Source organism: Orycteropus afer, unplaced genomic scaffold (assembly GCF_000298275.1).
Source record: "Orycteropus afer afer isolate SDZICR_OR568_19922 unplaced genomic scaffold, OryAfe1.0 scaffold00238, whole genome shotgun sequence".
In the NCBI taxonomy this organism is placed as follows: Eukaryota; Metazoa; Chordata; class Mammalia; order Tubulidentata; family Orycteropodidae; genus Orycteropus; species Orycteropus afer.
This window is the reverse complement of record NW_006921825.1, coordinates 3,126,118-3,143,221: the sequence shown is the minus strand read 5'-3', so window position 1 is coordinate 3,143,221 and position 17,104 is coordinate 3,126,118. Positions and strand designations below refer to the sequence as shown.

General features: G+C 35.7%; 1 protein-coding gene across 1 annotated transcript in view; it reads right to left on the bottom strand.

Moving 5' to 3' along the window:
- Positions 1-17,104, bottom strand: part of TCERG1 (transcription elongation regulator 1) — a 74,086-nt gene that overhangs the window by 17,970 nt on the left and 39,012 nt on the right. Inside the window, exons 10-14 of the mRNA XM_007949117.1 lie at positions 11,578-11,738; positions 9,743-9,799; positions 9,538-9,604; positions 6,883-7,018; positions 5,986-6,075 (exon numbers count right to left, since the gene is read on the bottom strand). Of these exons, the coding sequence (XP_007947308.1) occupies positions 5,986-6,075; positions 6,883-7,018; positions 9,538-9,604; positions 9,743-9,799; positions 11,578-11,738 (511 nt within the window). The remainder of the gene's footprint in view (positions 1-5,985; positions 6,076-6,882; positions 7,019-9,537; positions 9,605-9,742; positions 9,800-11,577; positions 11,739-17,104) is intronic.

Here is a 17,104-nt window from a genome sequence, read left to right as displayed (position 1 = left end):
ATTGCCCAACCTTCCTTCCGAGGAGTGGCTGGTGGGTTTGAACCTCCAGCCTTCTGGTGAGCAGTCAAGTGCCTTAGGCACTATGCTACCAGAGTATTGTATTAGTTCTCCATTGTAAAAAGTCAAGGAAAAGTTGATACATGGAAGGGAACTTTGTTGGTTACCAGGGATTGGGAGGGGGGGATTCTTAGATAGGTTGGAAAAAAAAAAATGTGTGCATGTGTGTGTATATATATGGATCTATCTATCTATCTATCTACATATCTCAAAGATCGTTAGTGGTTACTAGGGAAAGGAGGGAGGGGGAAAGGGAGAGCTTTTGTTTTCAGAGCACTGAGTTTATACTAATAGTGGCAGAATATTTTGGAAACAGACAGCTATAATGGTGGCACGACATGAAAAATGTCAATGTCCCTAAGCTGCAAGTGTGGAAGTTATCTTGGCGAATGCCTTCTGGATGTTTTCACCACAATAAAAGTTAAAATAAAATAAAATAAAATAAAGAAGTACCATAAAGCTAGCTACCTTTCCCAAAGCTTCTCCATATATAGTAGAAGCAGGGCACACCTCAAAGGTAACTCCCCTTCAACTACTTAGCTTCTCATAGTAGATTCCAAAATGGAGGCAATTACAATCTCATCATGAGGAATAACTAACTACACCCAGCTGCCAAGTCACTCAAAACCATGGCCCAGCCAAGCTGACACATAATCTTAACTACCACAGACACAAAGACAAAAACGGACTGAAAACCAAAGGCTGGAAAAATTTTATCAAGCAAATGGCAATCAAAAAAGAACGAAAGTGGCAATACTACTTTTTTTTTAACTTTTTATTGTGATTTGGGTGAAATTTTGCAAAGCAGATTCATTTAACTTCTGATAAAACAGATTTTAAGACAAAAACTACCATAAGAGACAAGGAAAGACATTATATGGTGATTAAAGGATCAATCGACAAGGGGACATAACCATATTAAGTATCTACACACCCAATAAATTTTAAGACAAAAACTACCATAAGAGACAAGGAAAGACATTATTATATGATGATTAAAGGATCAATCAACAAGGGGACATAACCATATTAAGTATCTACACACCCAATAAATGACATATAAAATTCAAATGAATTTCCATTAATTTTCTTTTGAGAAGCTTGTGAGAACTTCATATTCTGTCATCTGGAATATCCCAGGTCAAAGTTAGGCATCACTGTTTGAGATGGACATCTCAGAAAATCAGGAGTTCTAATTTTATCATATTCCCAATGGTCCCTATTTTTTTTTTTTTTTTTTATTAGGATTTGGGTGAAGATTTACAGAGTAAATTGACTTTTCATACAGCAGTTCACATATACTTTGTCTCACGTCATTGACCAAAACTTACAATGCAGCAGCTCCCCTCCCACTTCCTCCCCATAGCTACCTCTTCCCAGTGTCCATCCCTTCATACTCTTCGAGAGGCCCATTTTCTGCCAACCCTGTATATGATCTTGGATACACTCTCCATTTAGACATACATAATTGTTTAGCTTGTTCACCCATCTATCTGTCCCTATACCCATATTTGCTTTCATTAACAACTCAGTATTGTATTTACAAAGGGGTTCATATTTGTTGTTTGTACTGCCCATGTAACTCTCTCTGTCTTTCTCATCCTCAATGCTGCCATATTGGTCACTCACATTTGGTACATTGCCCTTCTCTTCACCCAAATCAATATTTATCTCTATCTATCTAACAGCATTCCCTCCCCTCCCCTCCCACCCCTGGTAACCAACAAAGAAAATGTCCTCCAATATATAAACATTTCCTTAACTTTTACAATAACGGACTAATACAATATTTGTCCTTTTGTGACTGACTTATTTCGCTCAGCATAATGTCCTCCAAGTTCATCCACGTTATGCGGTGTTCTGCAGATTCTACATTATTCTTTAGCGTTGCATAGTATTCCATTGTGTGAATGTACCAAAGTTTGGTTATCCATTCCTCAGTTGTTGGACCAATGGTCCCTATTTTATAGTTGTTTTCTGATAGCATCAAGTCATGAATAAAATTTTGTAATAAATATCATGAACATAAATCAGTTTTAAAAATGCCTAGTTAAGTTTCATTTTACAGGCATAAGCAAAAACACATAAAGGGCTATTCTGTCTAAGCCTTCAAGGGGGCTTCAGGGGTGCTAATAATGTCCCTTTCTTGATCTTGGTAATAACATGGTATGTTCACTTTGTAAAACTTCATTGACTTGTAGACTTATGATTATTAGACTTTCCCACATGTATATTTTTTATTCAAAATGTAAGTTTACTAAAAGTATGGACATCATTATTTGATTCTCCTATCAATTTAATTCAATTTATAATTTGATATTGATAGATGAACCTTGTGGCCTAGATGAAATAATGGCAACTGTGGTAGTTAAAATCTTAATGGAAGTAGACTGCCCAGTCTTCCTTCCATGGAGTGGCTGGTGTAGTGTCTAAGGCTTTTGACTACTAACCAGGAAGGCTGGTGATTCAAACCCACCAGTCATTCCTCGGAAGGAAGGTTAAGCAATCGACTTATACTGCCGCAGAAACCCAAAGAGGGGTCGCTATGAGTCGGATCAACAGCAGTGAGGTTTTTTTTTTTTTTTTTTGGTGATAGTTAAGGTTGTATGTCAACTTGGCTGGGCCGGGTTGAGTGTCTGGCAGCTGGATGGAGTTATCCCTCCCCATGGTGAAACTGGTAATTATCTCCATGGTGGAATCTACTGGGGCAGCTGAGTAGCTGCTTTAGGGATGTGGGCTGCTTCCAGTATCTAAGAAGTAACTTTGAGGAAGGTCTTCAGTTGATGGCACATTTGAACTATTTATGTAGCTGAGTTGTTGATCAGCAGCCTGCCATGTTGCCCTGCCGATCTTGGGACTTTCAACGGAGTTGAATTAATGGCCTGCCACGTGGTTTGATAGTATCGGGACTGTGCCTTTTCACTTGTCAAACTTGAGTCTGTCAGCCTCAGCAGCTAGCAACTACCTGAGTGAAGAGCTGCCTCTAGCTTCAGTGGGCCAGAAGCAAGAGGCAGAGCTGAAGCCCAAGCAAGTTCAACGGTCTTTTACCCAGGCCCTGGAGCACAGAGCTTTGAACTAGAAGTCCAGCCTCCAAAACTGTGTAAGAGAATAAACTCCTGTTTGTTTAAACCATCCTATTTATGGTATATTCCTGTCAGAGCAGCACTAAGTAACCAAAACAGCAACTGTGAGTAATTTTTTGAGGCAATGCCCTATCACACTATTAACACCGTAAATCTTAAAAGCTCTGAATAACAAACTGTATTGAAATTTTTACTTTGAAATAAGATAAACAATTTAAAGTGTTAGCATAATTACTCTCTAGAAAATCTTGAAAACTGTCTGCATTTCTGAAAAATGTTAATCATCTTAAATATTTGTGAAAAAAATAAAAAACAAGTTTGATCTCTTAAGTGACATCTTATAAAAAAAGATTAAATAAAGTTACAAGTTAAAATGAATGGCAATGATAATATAAGAATGTATCTTTTATAATGATGCAAAACAAGGCAAATCTACAAGGTAACTAACTAGTAAAGGGCATATCCAAAAAAGACACACAGTTTTAGACTCAAGCATTTTCAATTAAGTTGTAAGCCGTTTTTAAAATCAACGTACAAATTCCAGATATAAAATTACAAAATGCAAATGTATAAGCTACCACTTAGCTGTTTTCACCTGGATTTTATACACCCATGTGAATTAGAAAACCAAATAATCAAATTGTTAAAGACATTGAAAAAAATTAATGCCAAATGTGAACTTCTCCCTGTTCTCAAAACTCAAGAGAATCTTTAAGCACAGTTTATTAAAAATAGAATACCACTTGACACATTTCTCTTTTTCAATGTAATGCTGCTAAGGAGTTATTACCATCAGTTTCTAGACTTCTAAACAGTAAAAGAATAAATTCTGTTTGTTAAAATCATTCACTTGTGATATTTCTGTTACAGTAGCTTTAGAAAAATCATCAATTTTTCTAATATTGGGAAAGAACTTTAGTTCTCAGTATGTTACTTGTAATTTCATTCAATCAGGAATTAAAATATACCCAGTGGCATGAAGAGTTAAGCCATAAAAGTTTTAAATGTATCCAGGGCTACTTAGGGTAAGCATTAATATAGGCACTACACACAGGCAATTAATAAAGCATAGTTTCTGCCCTCGTAGAATTTATACTCTTTGATAGGAGGGGACGGATAATAAACTAAATAATTTTACATAATTTAGAGCTATGAGATTCCATGAAGAAAATAAAACATGTAGGGATGAACCTTCCAGAAACAGGAGATAGCAAGTACTGCAATGTGCCAAGCTTGTGGCTAGACTAAATAAATATAAGAGCTTCAAGGGGTATGCAGGTACATATAGACTCTTCCATGCCATGATAAAGTTTCAATTTTATCCTAAATATAACAGGACACACTAAACAGTTTAAAGCAAAAGAATGCTGACTTGATTTGATATCCCATTTACTTTAAAATCAGTCTAGCTACAGTGTGGAAAATGAATCTGACTACAGAGGAGCAAGAAAGGAGACAAGGAGATCAACTAGGGGCCACACAGATAATGAGAGGTACTCACGTGGCTTGGATGAGGTGTGTTAGTGGAGAAAATGGTAAATAAGAGTTGGATTTAAAAATTTTGGAGGTAGATTTACTGAAATAGTAGATATAGGTAGTAGGGAAAAGCAAAGAATCAAGGACGATTTATAAGTTTTGATAGGATTGTCAACTGCAATGAGGATGAGACCATTACCACAAAATAGTTTTTTAAGATGACTACTATGCTTGAATGCATACATAAATATGATACTTGGAAAGCTATGTCTATTACTTGTACTAAAGTACATGTCTGAAACACTATACACTTCTTTTCTTCACTAATATCCATGATTAGACTTACATGCGCAATGGCATAAACTGTGTAAACAATCAGTCCAACTATTAAATTATAAACATGGAAAATGGACCCTACTATTACCACATGAAATCTTGTAGCTCAACAGCACTACAGCAAGTGGTTCAACATACTCACCATTTTACACAGATCAGTGCTGGGATGGTCCAGGTAATTCAGAAATTATATAGGATGGAAGTGTGCAATGCTTTAGAGAAAGAAGCAATCATCATGAGATGATTATGTGTCACTGAATCATCATGGGAACAAATGGTTACTTGAACAAGGCAACTCTAGCTTTGCTAATACCATCCACAGAGACCTTGCAGTGTCTGTCATTTCTCTAAGTTTACGATGAAAACAGACATTTTAACAGATGCTAGCTACTTAGATATGAATTCTGTATGTGGTGTGTGTAAGACATAAACATACCTCTATTGTGCCTCAACATAATATGCACATAAATATACATACACACGTTATTTTATATACTGGCATAAAATGTCAGGAAGCTATCAATCAAAATGTTCAATGGTGGTCTTATCTGCTGGGTAGGATTATACTTGGGATTTTTCTCTTTCACTCATTTGTGCTTTGCTATTTTTATACTCTAAATTTACATAATTTGTCCAATAAAAACTAAATTAATAAATGCATTTAAAATAATTTTGAAGCCATGTTAGTTTAGCTATAACTTCAATGTGTGAAGCATAAGGACGAAAAGTTAATGAATCAGTATCTATGTCCGTAACAGCAAAAATACCCATCTGAAGCATTTAACTGTCCACACAAAGAGGATAAATGTGTTCTAAGCTATGAGACTGTGTTTTTGAAAAGCTGTGTTAGGAAAGGAAAAAAAAAAAGGTAATTCATTCCTTAAAATTTAAAAATCATCCTGGCAAGGGATATGTTGTTATTGTTGTGTGCCGTCGAGTTGGACCCGACTCATAGCGACCCCTCCTTGGGTTTGCGAGGCAGTATCACTACGGAAGTAGATACATTTCTTAAATAATGTTATTTTCCTTTTACCTGTTTTCTCTCTTTAGGATTGAGAAGTAAATACCGAGGATCAAAAACTATCTTGTGCAACTCCTTCTCCCATGTTGAAAAAGCAGAAACCTTTAAAATAAAAAATGTATTGCCTCATAATTAAGTTTGCTCTAAAAACATAAAGGTCATAAAATTTTACTTGAAATCTACAGGACATCTGTTTATAAAGGAGACATAATAAAAACCATACTGAAGTTTCCATCACTAATAAATGACAAGCAGTGGGGGGTTAGGAATAGCAAATTTCCACACTAATTGGCTCTGAACATTTCTATATTATATAGAAATAACACACAATTAATTACTCATTAAAATAACCACTACTGTGTGACATTTTAAAAATTGGTACATCAGAGAAAGCCTTGAAGATCTACATTTTATGCTTGCGCCAATCTTGTGTACAATGTTGTGATTTAAAATTGAACAATTTTATTTATTCAAAGGAATCTGCACATATAACCAAAAGGTAGAAATCCCTTCTCAGTTAAGTATCATTAATAGTATCATAAAATACAAGTTCTCCTTTAACCAGAAGCCATTCTGAAAATATTAAAGGAAGAATCTTATATACCTTACCTATCCCATGTAGTCTGCCAATCTGTAATGTTAAAACTTGTCTTACATTACTCACCAAAATTTAATGACCCAATAAATGTAAATGTTATTTGTACTTCAAAGGATAGTAAAATGGCATTTAGTTAAATATGATTATTAGCCAAGAAAAGGGCTGTTTCAAAAAAGTACAATAATTCGATAGGCTTCCCTTGTCCTCCCCCCCAAAACATGAGCACTAACCTTAGATTTGACCTTTTAGCAAGACATATTTATATTACTTATACAAAACAGAAATATCTCCCCCAAAGATTGTTTTCTGACCCCTCTCTCTAGCAGCATGTCCTTGAACTGCTTCATTCGGGCCTCCAGAGGGACAATGGCCCTTTCTCGGGCAGCTTTAATTTCAGCTTCCATGGCAGCTTCTTTCTCTGAATCAATGTCTTTATTATCATCTCTCCTATAAAAAATAAAACACAGAGCATCACCTGACAAAATATTAATAAAGAATCTTATTAAAATTTTAAAATCGATGGAACTTTCAAGACTCACTACTGAGCAGCATATTTTGGCAAAAACAAATTCTATTGAGGGTTTCAAATGAACTCTAAGGGACAAGCAACTTTCATTGTAATGAGAGTAATAAAATTATAATGAACTTCTAACAATATTACAGTGGCTACATTGTTGGGGGAGAAATACCTTTAATGTGCTGTCTCCCCTTGACACTAGATATACAAAGTGAACTATCTTACTTTAAAAAGAAAGAACAAAAAACTTATCTAACATTACAATAAAACTGTTAGAATTAAACAGCACAGAACATAAATTTTTATAGTTCTTAAAATGACAGAGGAAAACTAATATTTTCCAAAATATTTTACATTATAAATGCATAGTTTAAAAGTCTAATAAAAACTGGTACGAGTCTTAGTAATTCTGAGTATTTATTTTGAAAATAAAAGTAAAATACTTTCAAACTTGGCTACGTGGGTATGTGTGAGATACCTTACCTACCTGACATTTTAATTACTCACTTTCTGGGTGATAGGTTGAGATTTAAGTTGAAGGACAGGTCCCAGAGAGCAACATGGGCCCAGGAGTGGTTAGGTAGAATTAGAACTGTTCGTCAATGACTAAACTACTTCTTGCTCCTCCAAAAATGCAAGTCAGGGCTAAGAAGCAACCCTGTTGCTGGGTGGTAATTAAGTGAAATTGTAAACATGAAATCAAGTCACCTCTCAAACATATGCACTATGAAAAAGGTCCAATTGTGAATAATCCAAAAAGTAGGTACTTCAAATAATACTCATGTATTTGAGCAGATTTTCCTTCCAGTAAGATTTGCTATGTTGCCTATACAAACAGGGGAATCAGGGAATTCAAAGCATGCTATAGGTAAGTGAAGGTAGCCCCGTAGACTAAAATGGAACTAAGGCTAACCCACAAATATGGTGAGAGGTAATTGGTAACTTAAGGAACCAATCAAAAGAAACAGAAGACATAGTCCGTGACCTGCAGGAACTTAGCGAGATAGTCTGTGACCTAAGATATGCACAAAACAAACAGGTAAAAGCAATTTGCCCAACAATATCCCCTCTTATAATAATTAAGAACTATTTAAAGAGTTAAAGAGTTAAAAAGACATCAAACAAACATAATAACTAATGAAAATAAATAAGCTTTGTAGAATTATACTAAATAAAAATGTCACATTACAAACTATCACTATCTATCTCAATAAAATAAATACAAGAAAAACTGAGCCAGGAAAAATAGGCTTTTAGCTTTGTACCTAAATAGAGAAGCTCGGGCAATCCACATAAAGGACTTCTTTGACATTCTCCTGATAAAAGCAGTTAAAAACCTTACAAAGTTGTCTATAAGAACAAACAATTAAAAACAACCTAAAAGTTCAACATCATAGGAACATCCAAAATTACGGTACATAAACAGAATGAATACAGTCAGTTATAATAATTAAAAAAACAAATGCTTATTCTAGATGGACTACTTTTTAAAAAAGAACAGAAAATGCTTTTATTACAACTAATATACTTCATCAAGAAATAAAAAGTCAATTGCAAAAGTGAGAATAGCAAACAAATGATTCTCTTTAATAACTTATTATCTTTAATGTTGTTGACAATTAAGAGATTTAAAAAAAAAACACTTGTTATAAAAATTGTTTTACTGATTTCCTTGCCACAATTTGGCTGCATTCAATCTGTCCTTTTCAGATACGGACTATGATCAACCAGTCCTTAATGTCTTCAGATTTTCTTTTTTGCTGCTAAATAATGGTCCCATTCCCTCTGCATACCCATCCTCCTCGACCATTCCACCCCCTTAATAAAAGCCATATTCACATTTTACCCAACTCTTGAACACTGGCCAAGCTAATGCTTCCACTTTTACCAGTTCCTTTCTCTCAGAACACATTCCAAGCTCATGAATTCCCTTCTTACCAGATAGTAATGACCACAGGATTCAAATACTAAGTGACAAGATAAAGTAAATAAAAACAGAAGTCTGTATCTGTGGTTATGGAATCACTGGAATAGCCACATTGTTGACGGAGGTCTGCTGTGGCCTATATTAGGGAGGAAATTTATTTTTCATAAAATTCAGGCCTAATGAATTTCTGGTGTTTCGCTCTGCTGTGCATAGTGTTGCTATGAGTTGGAGACAACTCGACGGTACCTTAACAACAACAACAAATTTCTGAAAATAATCAGCTAATGCCTAAAATGTCATTTTGTTTCATAGTATATATTTCAATAACCAAGTTTCTTTTGCAAAGAGAAAGGATACCATATTTCTACACTCTAAAAGCAGTATACATTAAAAGAGAGCTATCCTGACTTGGCTCTTAGCACACACATTACCTGCCACTTCTAATTACGTATTGACTGAAACCTAATCAACCTCTAAAAGGCAAAATCTACCTAAATTACACAAACTATATGTATTACTTACTTCCGTTTTTTTGCTTTAATAGGCTCATCTTCATTAATTTCTTCCATTAATTCTTGTTCTTCTTTAACTGTAGGATAAAATTAAATTCTGTCACCATAAAAATAAGCAAACAGCAATCATATTTAGGCATAAATCTCTCTAACCATGACCAGAAAACTTCCTTTATCAATATTAAAAAGAAGCTGTAGTTAATAAGCTCACTCACTTGCACTCATAGAGAATTGCCACTTTTGGATGGACAGCATTGTTGGTGTTGGGTGCCCTGTAAAAATATTTCAAGTATTGTTAAGAATATTTGTTAAGATTGTATCTTACAATTGCATCTTTAAAGGTGTGTGGATTTTTTTGTATAAAAGACCTACCCTTTAAAATCCACTAATATAAAACATTACTGCATAATTCTATACCTCCTGTATTTATTCAACATTTACATAAAATTTTTATTCCGTTTTGAAATGTTTCTTGCCCAAACCTTAAATTTACAAATATATACAATAAAACTTTCTTGATTCAGGATTTATAGTGCCTTTTTTCTACAATGCATGTTGATATGTTCGAAAAAAAAAGGACCCAATATTTGAAAATACATTCCTAAAAACAAAAAAAAATCACAAGCATCTTGGCATCATTCAGTACTATGGTTATAAAGTATTACTGATATTTTATCTATAAAACAGGTATTGCTCAATAGGAAAAACCTGGTGCTTAGAATCTGCAGCACCCAAAAGGCAAGATTTCACTGATTTGGAAATCACTTGTATGCAGAAAATGTTAGTACCACATATATAAAATCTGTAAAAATTCCTTAATTATTGTAAATTACACAGATTAAGATTTTTTCTTGTATGGCTCATTTATCAAAAAGGTTTCTATGAAAACACACATGTTAACACAAAGGGAAATTAAAAATAAGCAATAACAATATGTACAACTATTTCTGCTGGTTATATATATTGGAATGTTGTCTAAGCATTGTTGTTGTTGGTAAGTGCCGTCGAGTCGTTTCCAACTCATAGCGACCCCATGCACAGAAGAACGAAACACTGCCCGACCCCACGCCAGCACCACAATCTCTGCTATACTTGAGCCCATTATCGCAGCCACCGTGTCAATCCATCTCGTTGAAGGCCTCCCCCTTTCATCTTTTAGCCTAAATGGACTACTCCTAAAGGTGTGCGGTAATGTACCAAGCACTGTTTCTTTGCTATTCATAAGGTTTTCCCTGGCCAATTCTTTGAGAAGTGGACGGCCTCTTCCTTCTTCCTAGTCTGTCTCAGTCTATAAGCTGGGCTGTTACCTGCGAACCAGGTGCATCTCGATGAGTTTTAAACACCAGAGGCTCAACCTCAAAACTCATGTCTACATGTCACCACAGTAGGACAAACCGAAAGACAAGTTTGTCTTGCTGTTGGAGACCTCTTGTATCACCCCCACCTGGGTCCCTGTGCCTGACTGTTCCTCTGTCTGGCTTCCTGGCTTTTAATCCCCTTTCTCCTGCTCTTCTGGCCTGCTGCTTTGGGTGTTCCTGAGTTGTCCCTGGGGCTGACTAAGCATAAGGTAGATTAAAAGATAATCTCTCCAAAACGTTTAGGTGTCTCTACATTTTCAGAAATAAGGTTTATCTTTATCTTCCCTAACTTTCATCTAATTGAAAGAAGACATATATAACACAATTATGATTATTTCAAAAAATGTATTACCAGTCACAAAAGTTACTGAAACCTCACTGAAGAATATTTTAGTATTACTAATAAAATCAAGCCAGCTATAATGGTACCAACATATCTTAGATTAACTGAAAATCTTGATAAGAGAAGTTAAAAAAGAAAAATTATATTTTTACCAAAGACGATTTTATGCAAATTCTCTATATTTTACCTCTACTAATGAACCCTAACTAATGCAACAATCTTTTTTTCCAGTTCACAGATTTCTTATATTCCTTGAATAATAAAATTTTCCTAAATAGCCCTCACATTTTCTATGAAAATATTAAAAGAATGTTGAAAATACATGATAAATTTCTAATATAAAACTTACTTAGTTTCTTTCCTTCTTCCATTCCTTTTTTATGAGGGGGTTCCTGAATAATTTTGTCAACATCTGCCCTTCCAATCAAATCATCAGGTCGGTCCCACATAGAAAGACGAGTGGTGGGATTATAAAAGAAGACACGTTCATCACCAGTCCAAACAACACACCTAAGGATTGATTCAAAATATAATTTTCTTATGTTATAGAATGTAAGTTATAGGCAAGTCTTTTACTGTTACCCTGTCAAAAAGATGAGTAAGGAAGGACATTTTATTAGTGATATTTATATATGGAGAATCATATATGGTTTTTAGAGTAGAAGAAAGCTGTCTGGTAAACCAAAACAGCAACTAACAATATTACTTGTGAAAATCAGTAAAAAACAAAGCAACTTGAGATCAGAGTTTAGAGTACTCAGGAACAAAGTCTGGCACAGTCAACTTAGGAATGCTAAATTTTAAACCATCACAAACAACAATTTTGGAAGCAGAAAACAGTAGTATTAAGCAGTTCTAAAGCGAAAGAACAGACCATATATAAAAGAAATTTTTCCTTTAACACCTTACCTATTACGGAGCTCTGGTAGCATAGTGGCTAAGACACTTGCCTGCTAACCAGACGGCTGGTGGTTCAAACCCACCAGCCACTCCTCGGAAGGAAGGTTGGGCAATCCTACTTCCGTAGTGATACTGCCTCGGAAACCCAAGGAGGGGTCGCTATGAGTCGGGGCCGACTCGACGGCACATAACAACAACAACAACAACATTACATAGTGTTGCTGTTGTTAGGTTCTGTCGAGTTGGCTCCAACTCACAGTGACCCTGTGTACAACAGAATGGAACACTGCCCGGTGCTGTACCAGCCTCACAATCCTTGCTATACCTGAGCCCATCGGTGCAGCCACTGTGTTAATCCATCTCTTTGAGAGCCTTTCCCTTTTTTGCTAACCCTCCACTTTACCAAGCATGATATCCCTCTCCAGGGAATGGTCCCTACAAACAACATGACCAAAGTAGGTCAGATGAAGTGTGGCCATTCTCACTTCCAGGAGCATTCTGGCTGTACTTCTTACAGGACAGATTTGTTAGTTCTTCTGGCAGTCCATGGTACTTTCAGTATTCTTCACCAACACAACTCAAAAGCATCAACTCTTCTTTGGTCTTCCTTATTCACTCTCCAGCTTTCACATGCATATGAGGCAACTGAAAAACATCATGGCTTGGGTTGGGAGCACCTTAGTCTTCAAAGAGACATCTTTGCTCTTCAGCATTTTATAGTGGTCTTTTGTGGCAGATTAGCCCAGTACAATACATTGTTTGATTTCTTGACTGCTGCTTCCAGTGATGTTGCTTGTGGAAACAAGTAATAAGAAATCTCTGGCAACTTCAATCTTGTTCATTTATTGAGATGCTGCTGATTGGTCCATTTGTGAGGATTTTTGTTTTCTTTATGATGAGGTGTAATCTATACTGCAGACTGTAGTCTTTAATCTTCATCAGTAAGTGTTTCAAGCCATTTTCACTTTCAGCAAGCAAGGTTGTATCATCTGCATATCATAAGTTGTTAATGACTCCTCCTCCAATCCTGACACTGCATTTTTCTTCATATAGTCCAGGTTCTCAGATTATTTGTTCTGCATACAGATTAAATAAGTATGGTGAAAGGATACAACCCTGATACGCTCCCTTTCCTGATTTGAATCCATGCAGTATCTGCTTGCTCTGTTTGAATGACAACCTCCCGGTCTATGTACAGGTTCCTCATGAGCACAATTAAGTGCTCTGGAATTCCCATTCTTCTCAATGTTATCCATAATTTGTTATAATCTACATAGTCGAATACCTTTGCATAGTCAATAAAACACAAGCAAACATCTCTCTGGTATTCTTTGCTTTCAGTCAAGATCCATCTGACATCAGCAATGATATCCCTTGTTTAATGTCCTCCTCTGAATCCAGCTTGCATTTCTGGAAGTTGTCTGTCAGTATACTGCTGCAACCATTTTTGAATTATCTTGAGCAGATTGTACTTGCATGCGATATTGTTCGATAATTTCCACATTCTGTGGGATCACCTTTCATTATAATGGGGACAAATATGGATCTCTTCCAATCAGTTGGCCAGGTAGCTGTCTTCCAAATATATTGGCATAGATGATTAAGAACCTCCAGTGCAACTGTTTGTTGAAACATCTCAATGAGTATCCCATCAATCCCTGAAACGTTGTTATTCACCAATACCTTCAGTGCAGCTTCAAATGCTTCCTTCAATACCAATGGTTCTTAATCATATGCCACCTCCTGAAATGCATGAAAACTGACAAATTGTTTTTTTGCTACAGTGACTCTGTGTATTCCTTCCATCTTCTTTTGATGTTTCCTGCATCATTCATTATTTTACCCATAGAATCTTTTGACATTGCAACTCAAGGCTTGAATTTTTTCCTCAATTCTTTCAGCCTAAGAAATGCCAAGCATGTTCTTCCTTTTTGATTTTCTAACTCCACGTCTCTGCACATTTCATTATAATAATTGACTTTGTCTTCTCAACCTGCTCTTTGAAATCTTCTGTTCAGCTCTTTTATCTTATCTTTTCTTCCATTTGCTTTAGCTACTCTCCATTCAAGGGCAAGTTTCAGAGTCTCTTCTGACATCCAGACTGACAGACCAGTGGTGGTATAACATAGTAGTTCTTAATATTTCTAAATGAACTAGAATTATAAATTCAAATGTAACCTTTTTTGAAGTCCTTAGTATCTGCTAACACATCTGGAATAATATGACAAAGTAGACACTAAAGTCCATTGCTTCTGTTACACACACACACACACACACACACACACAACAAAAGTACTGGGGACTAAGTATTTGTTTTCATTAAAAAAAAAAAACAAAAAAAAAAACAGCAGACAAAAAATGGAGAGTAGCCCAAATTTGAGAAGAGACTGCAAGTGAGTGAGTTTCCTTCCCACTTATCTCCACCCTCCACCCCTGGCTTTTTCCTCAGAATGGCCCCTAGTCACACAGTGGCATGATGGCAGAAGTAGACACAGCTAAAATTCCAACAGAAACTAGGTCTTTTGGGCCAGATAATCAATAGTCAATCAACAGATGTGAAGCCCAAGATGACTCAGTTATTGGAATTATGAAAGCATCCTATGTTGAAATTAACAGAGACTTAATATGTATTAATTCTAACTAAACTTCAAGGGATTAAAACACAATCTTGAATGAAAATGCAATTCTCAGCAGAAAAGTAAAAACTGTAAAAAGGAAACAAATTAAAAATTTCAGAAATGAAAACAACAATAACCAAAATAAAAACTGACTGGATTGGTTAAGAGCAGAATGAAGACGACAGAGGAAAGAATCAATAACTAGACAATAGATACATTTTGGAATAGGGCCTCAGAAAGTTTTATGACTGTTATCAGTATATCTAACATATATGTCATGGGATACAAAAAGATAACAGAGATTGGAAAAAAAAAAAATCTGAAGATACAGCACCCAAAAACCTCTCAAAGTTTGGTAAAATATGTAAATACAGGCAGACCTTAACTTACAACGTATTCAAGTTACAGTGAACTCCTTAGGACCATCTGGGGTTTTTTGGGGGGGTACAGGTTACAAACGATATCTATTATTAAATGTGTCTTTACATCAAATTTGTAGGTAAGTCAAAAGAGGTACATGTGGTTCTTATTGAGTCTTACTTTAGTACAAGAAAGGGGCTCTGGTGGCACAGAGTTTAAAGCATTTGCCTGCCAACCAAGAAGGTTGGTGGTTCAAACCCACAAGCCACTCCTCAGAAGAAAGAGGTGACAGTCTGCATCTGTAAAGATTTACAGCCCTGGAAACCCTGTGGGGCAGTGCTACTCTATCCTAAAAGGATTGCTATTAGAATGAACTAGATGGCAGTGGGTTTGGTTTGGCTGTAAGTGTTTTTTAGTGATTTAAAAGCTGCATATACAGCAAGGGAAGGTGATTATGATAAACAATCTGTTGTCCATAAGTTAGCTATTCATAACATGGGGACTTACCATACATCTTATCATTAGTAACATGTACTACATACAATAGTGCAACATTTAATTTACTGATATTATCATTCTCAAATGGTCCCTTGCAGATGTTCAATGTTATGATTTATGAACTACTACTAATAAAAGGTAATAATAATGAAAACTAAAATAAGGCATTCAACTTACGTAAGAAATGACTTATGACAGGGTCTTTGGAATGAAACCACTTCGCAGCAAGGGACTACCTGTATACATATTCAGTAAAGTCCTTGGATGGTGCAACTGGTTAAACACTGGGGTACTAACCAGAAGGTTGACAGTACAAACCCACTCAAAGGTGCCTCAAAAGAAAAGCCTGGAGAACTGCTTGCAAAAGTTACAGCCACAAAAACTGCATGGAGGGCAGTACTACCCTAAAACACACAGAGTGACCATGAGTAAGAACTGACTAGGTAGCAACAGATTGTTTTTTTTTTTCTTCTTTTTTTTAAATACATATTCAAGAAGCTCAGTGAACCCCAATCGGGATAAACTTTAACAAAATCATGCTAATCGAACAAGTGAAAAAAAACTTAATAGCAGCTAGGGGTTAAAAAAAAAAAAAAAAAAAAGTGGCACAATAAAAAACAGAGGAATAATTCCAATGACTGTGAATTTCTTATTAGTGGCCATAAAGACCAAAAATACAGAACAGTATCTTCGAAGTTCTGGAAAAAACAGAACTGCCAATCCATAACCCCAGATCCAAAGAAAAAATTCTTCAGGAATAAAGGTAAAGTTGATATTCTCAGATGGAGAACAAACAGATTTCATTTATAGCAGACATGTTCTAGGAAGGTTCTTCAGGCTGGAAGGAAATTATAAGAGAGGAAAACCTAGATCTTTAGGAATAAAGGAAAAACAAAATAAATGGATATATATAAAATCTATTTTTTCCCTCTTCTGTTCTATAAAATATGTATGAAAAATTAAACATATATGAAATGAGCCCTGGTGGCAGTAGTTAAGCACCTGGCTGATAAATGAAAGGACAGTGGTTCAACGCCACAAGCAACTCCATGGAAAAAATATGGGAAGTCTGCTTCCATGAAGATTTTACAATCTTGGAAACCCTTCAGAGCAGTTCTACTCTATCCTAAAGGGTTGCTGTGAGACAGAATCAAATCTATGGCAATAGGTTTTGGGTTTGTTTTATTTTTGTTAAACATATAAAAACATTTAACAGTGCTTGGTAGAGTTCTCATTATATAATAGTCTGTATATAATAGTAGTAATGTTGTTGTTATTATGTGCCGTCTGAGTTGCCTAATACCAAAACCCCCCCTGGGTTCCCAGGGGATATCACTATGAAAGTAGATTGCCCAACCCTCCTTCCCAGTAGTGGCTGGTGGGTTTGAACCGCCAATCTTCTAGTTAGCAGTCAAGTGCCTTAGGCATAACTATAATATCAAGATAAAGGGAGAGAGGACACCCTGAATGTTAATGGATTAAATGCACCACTCAAGAGAC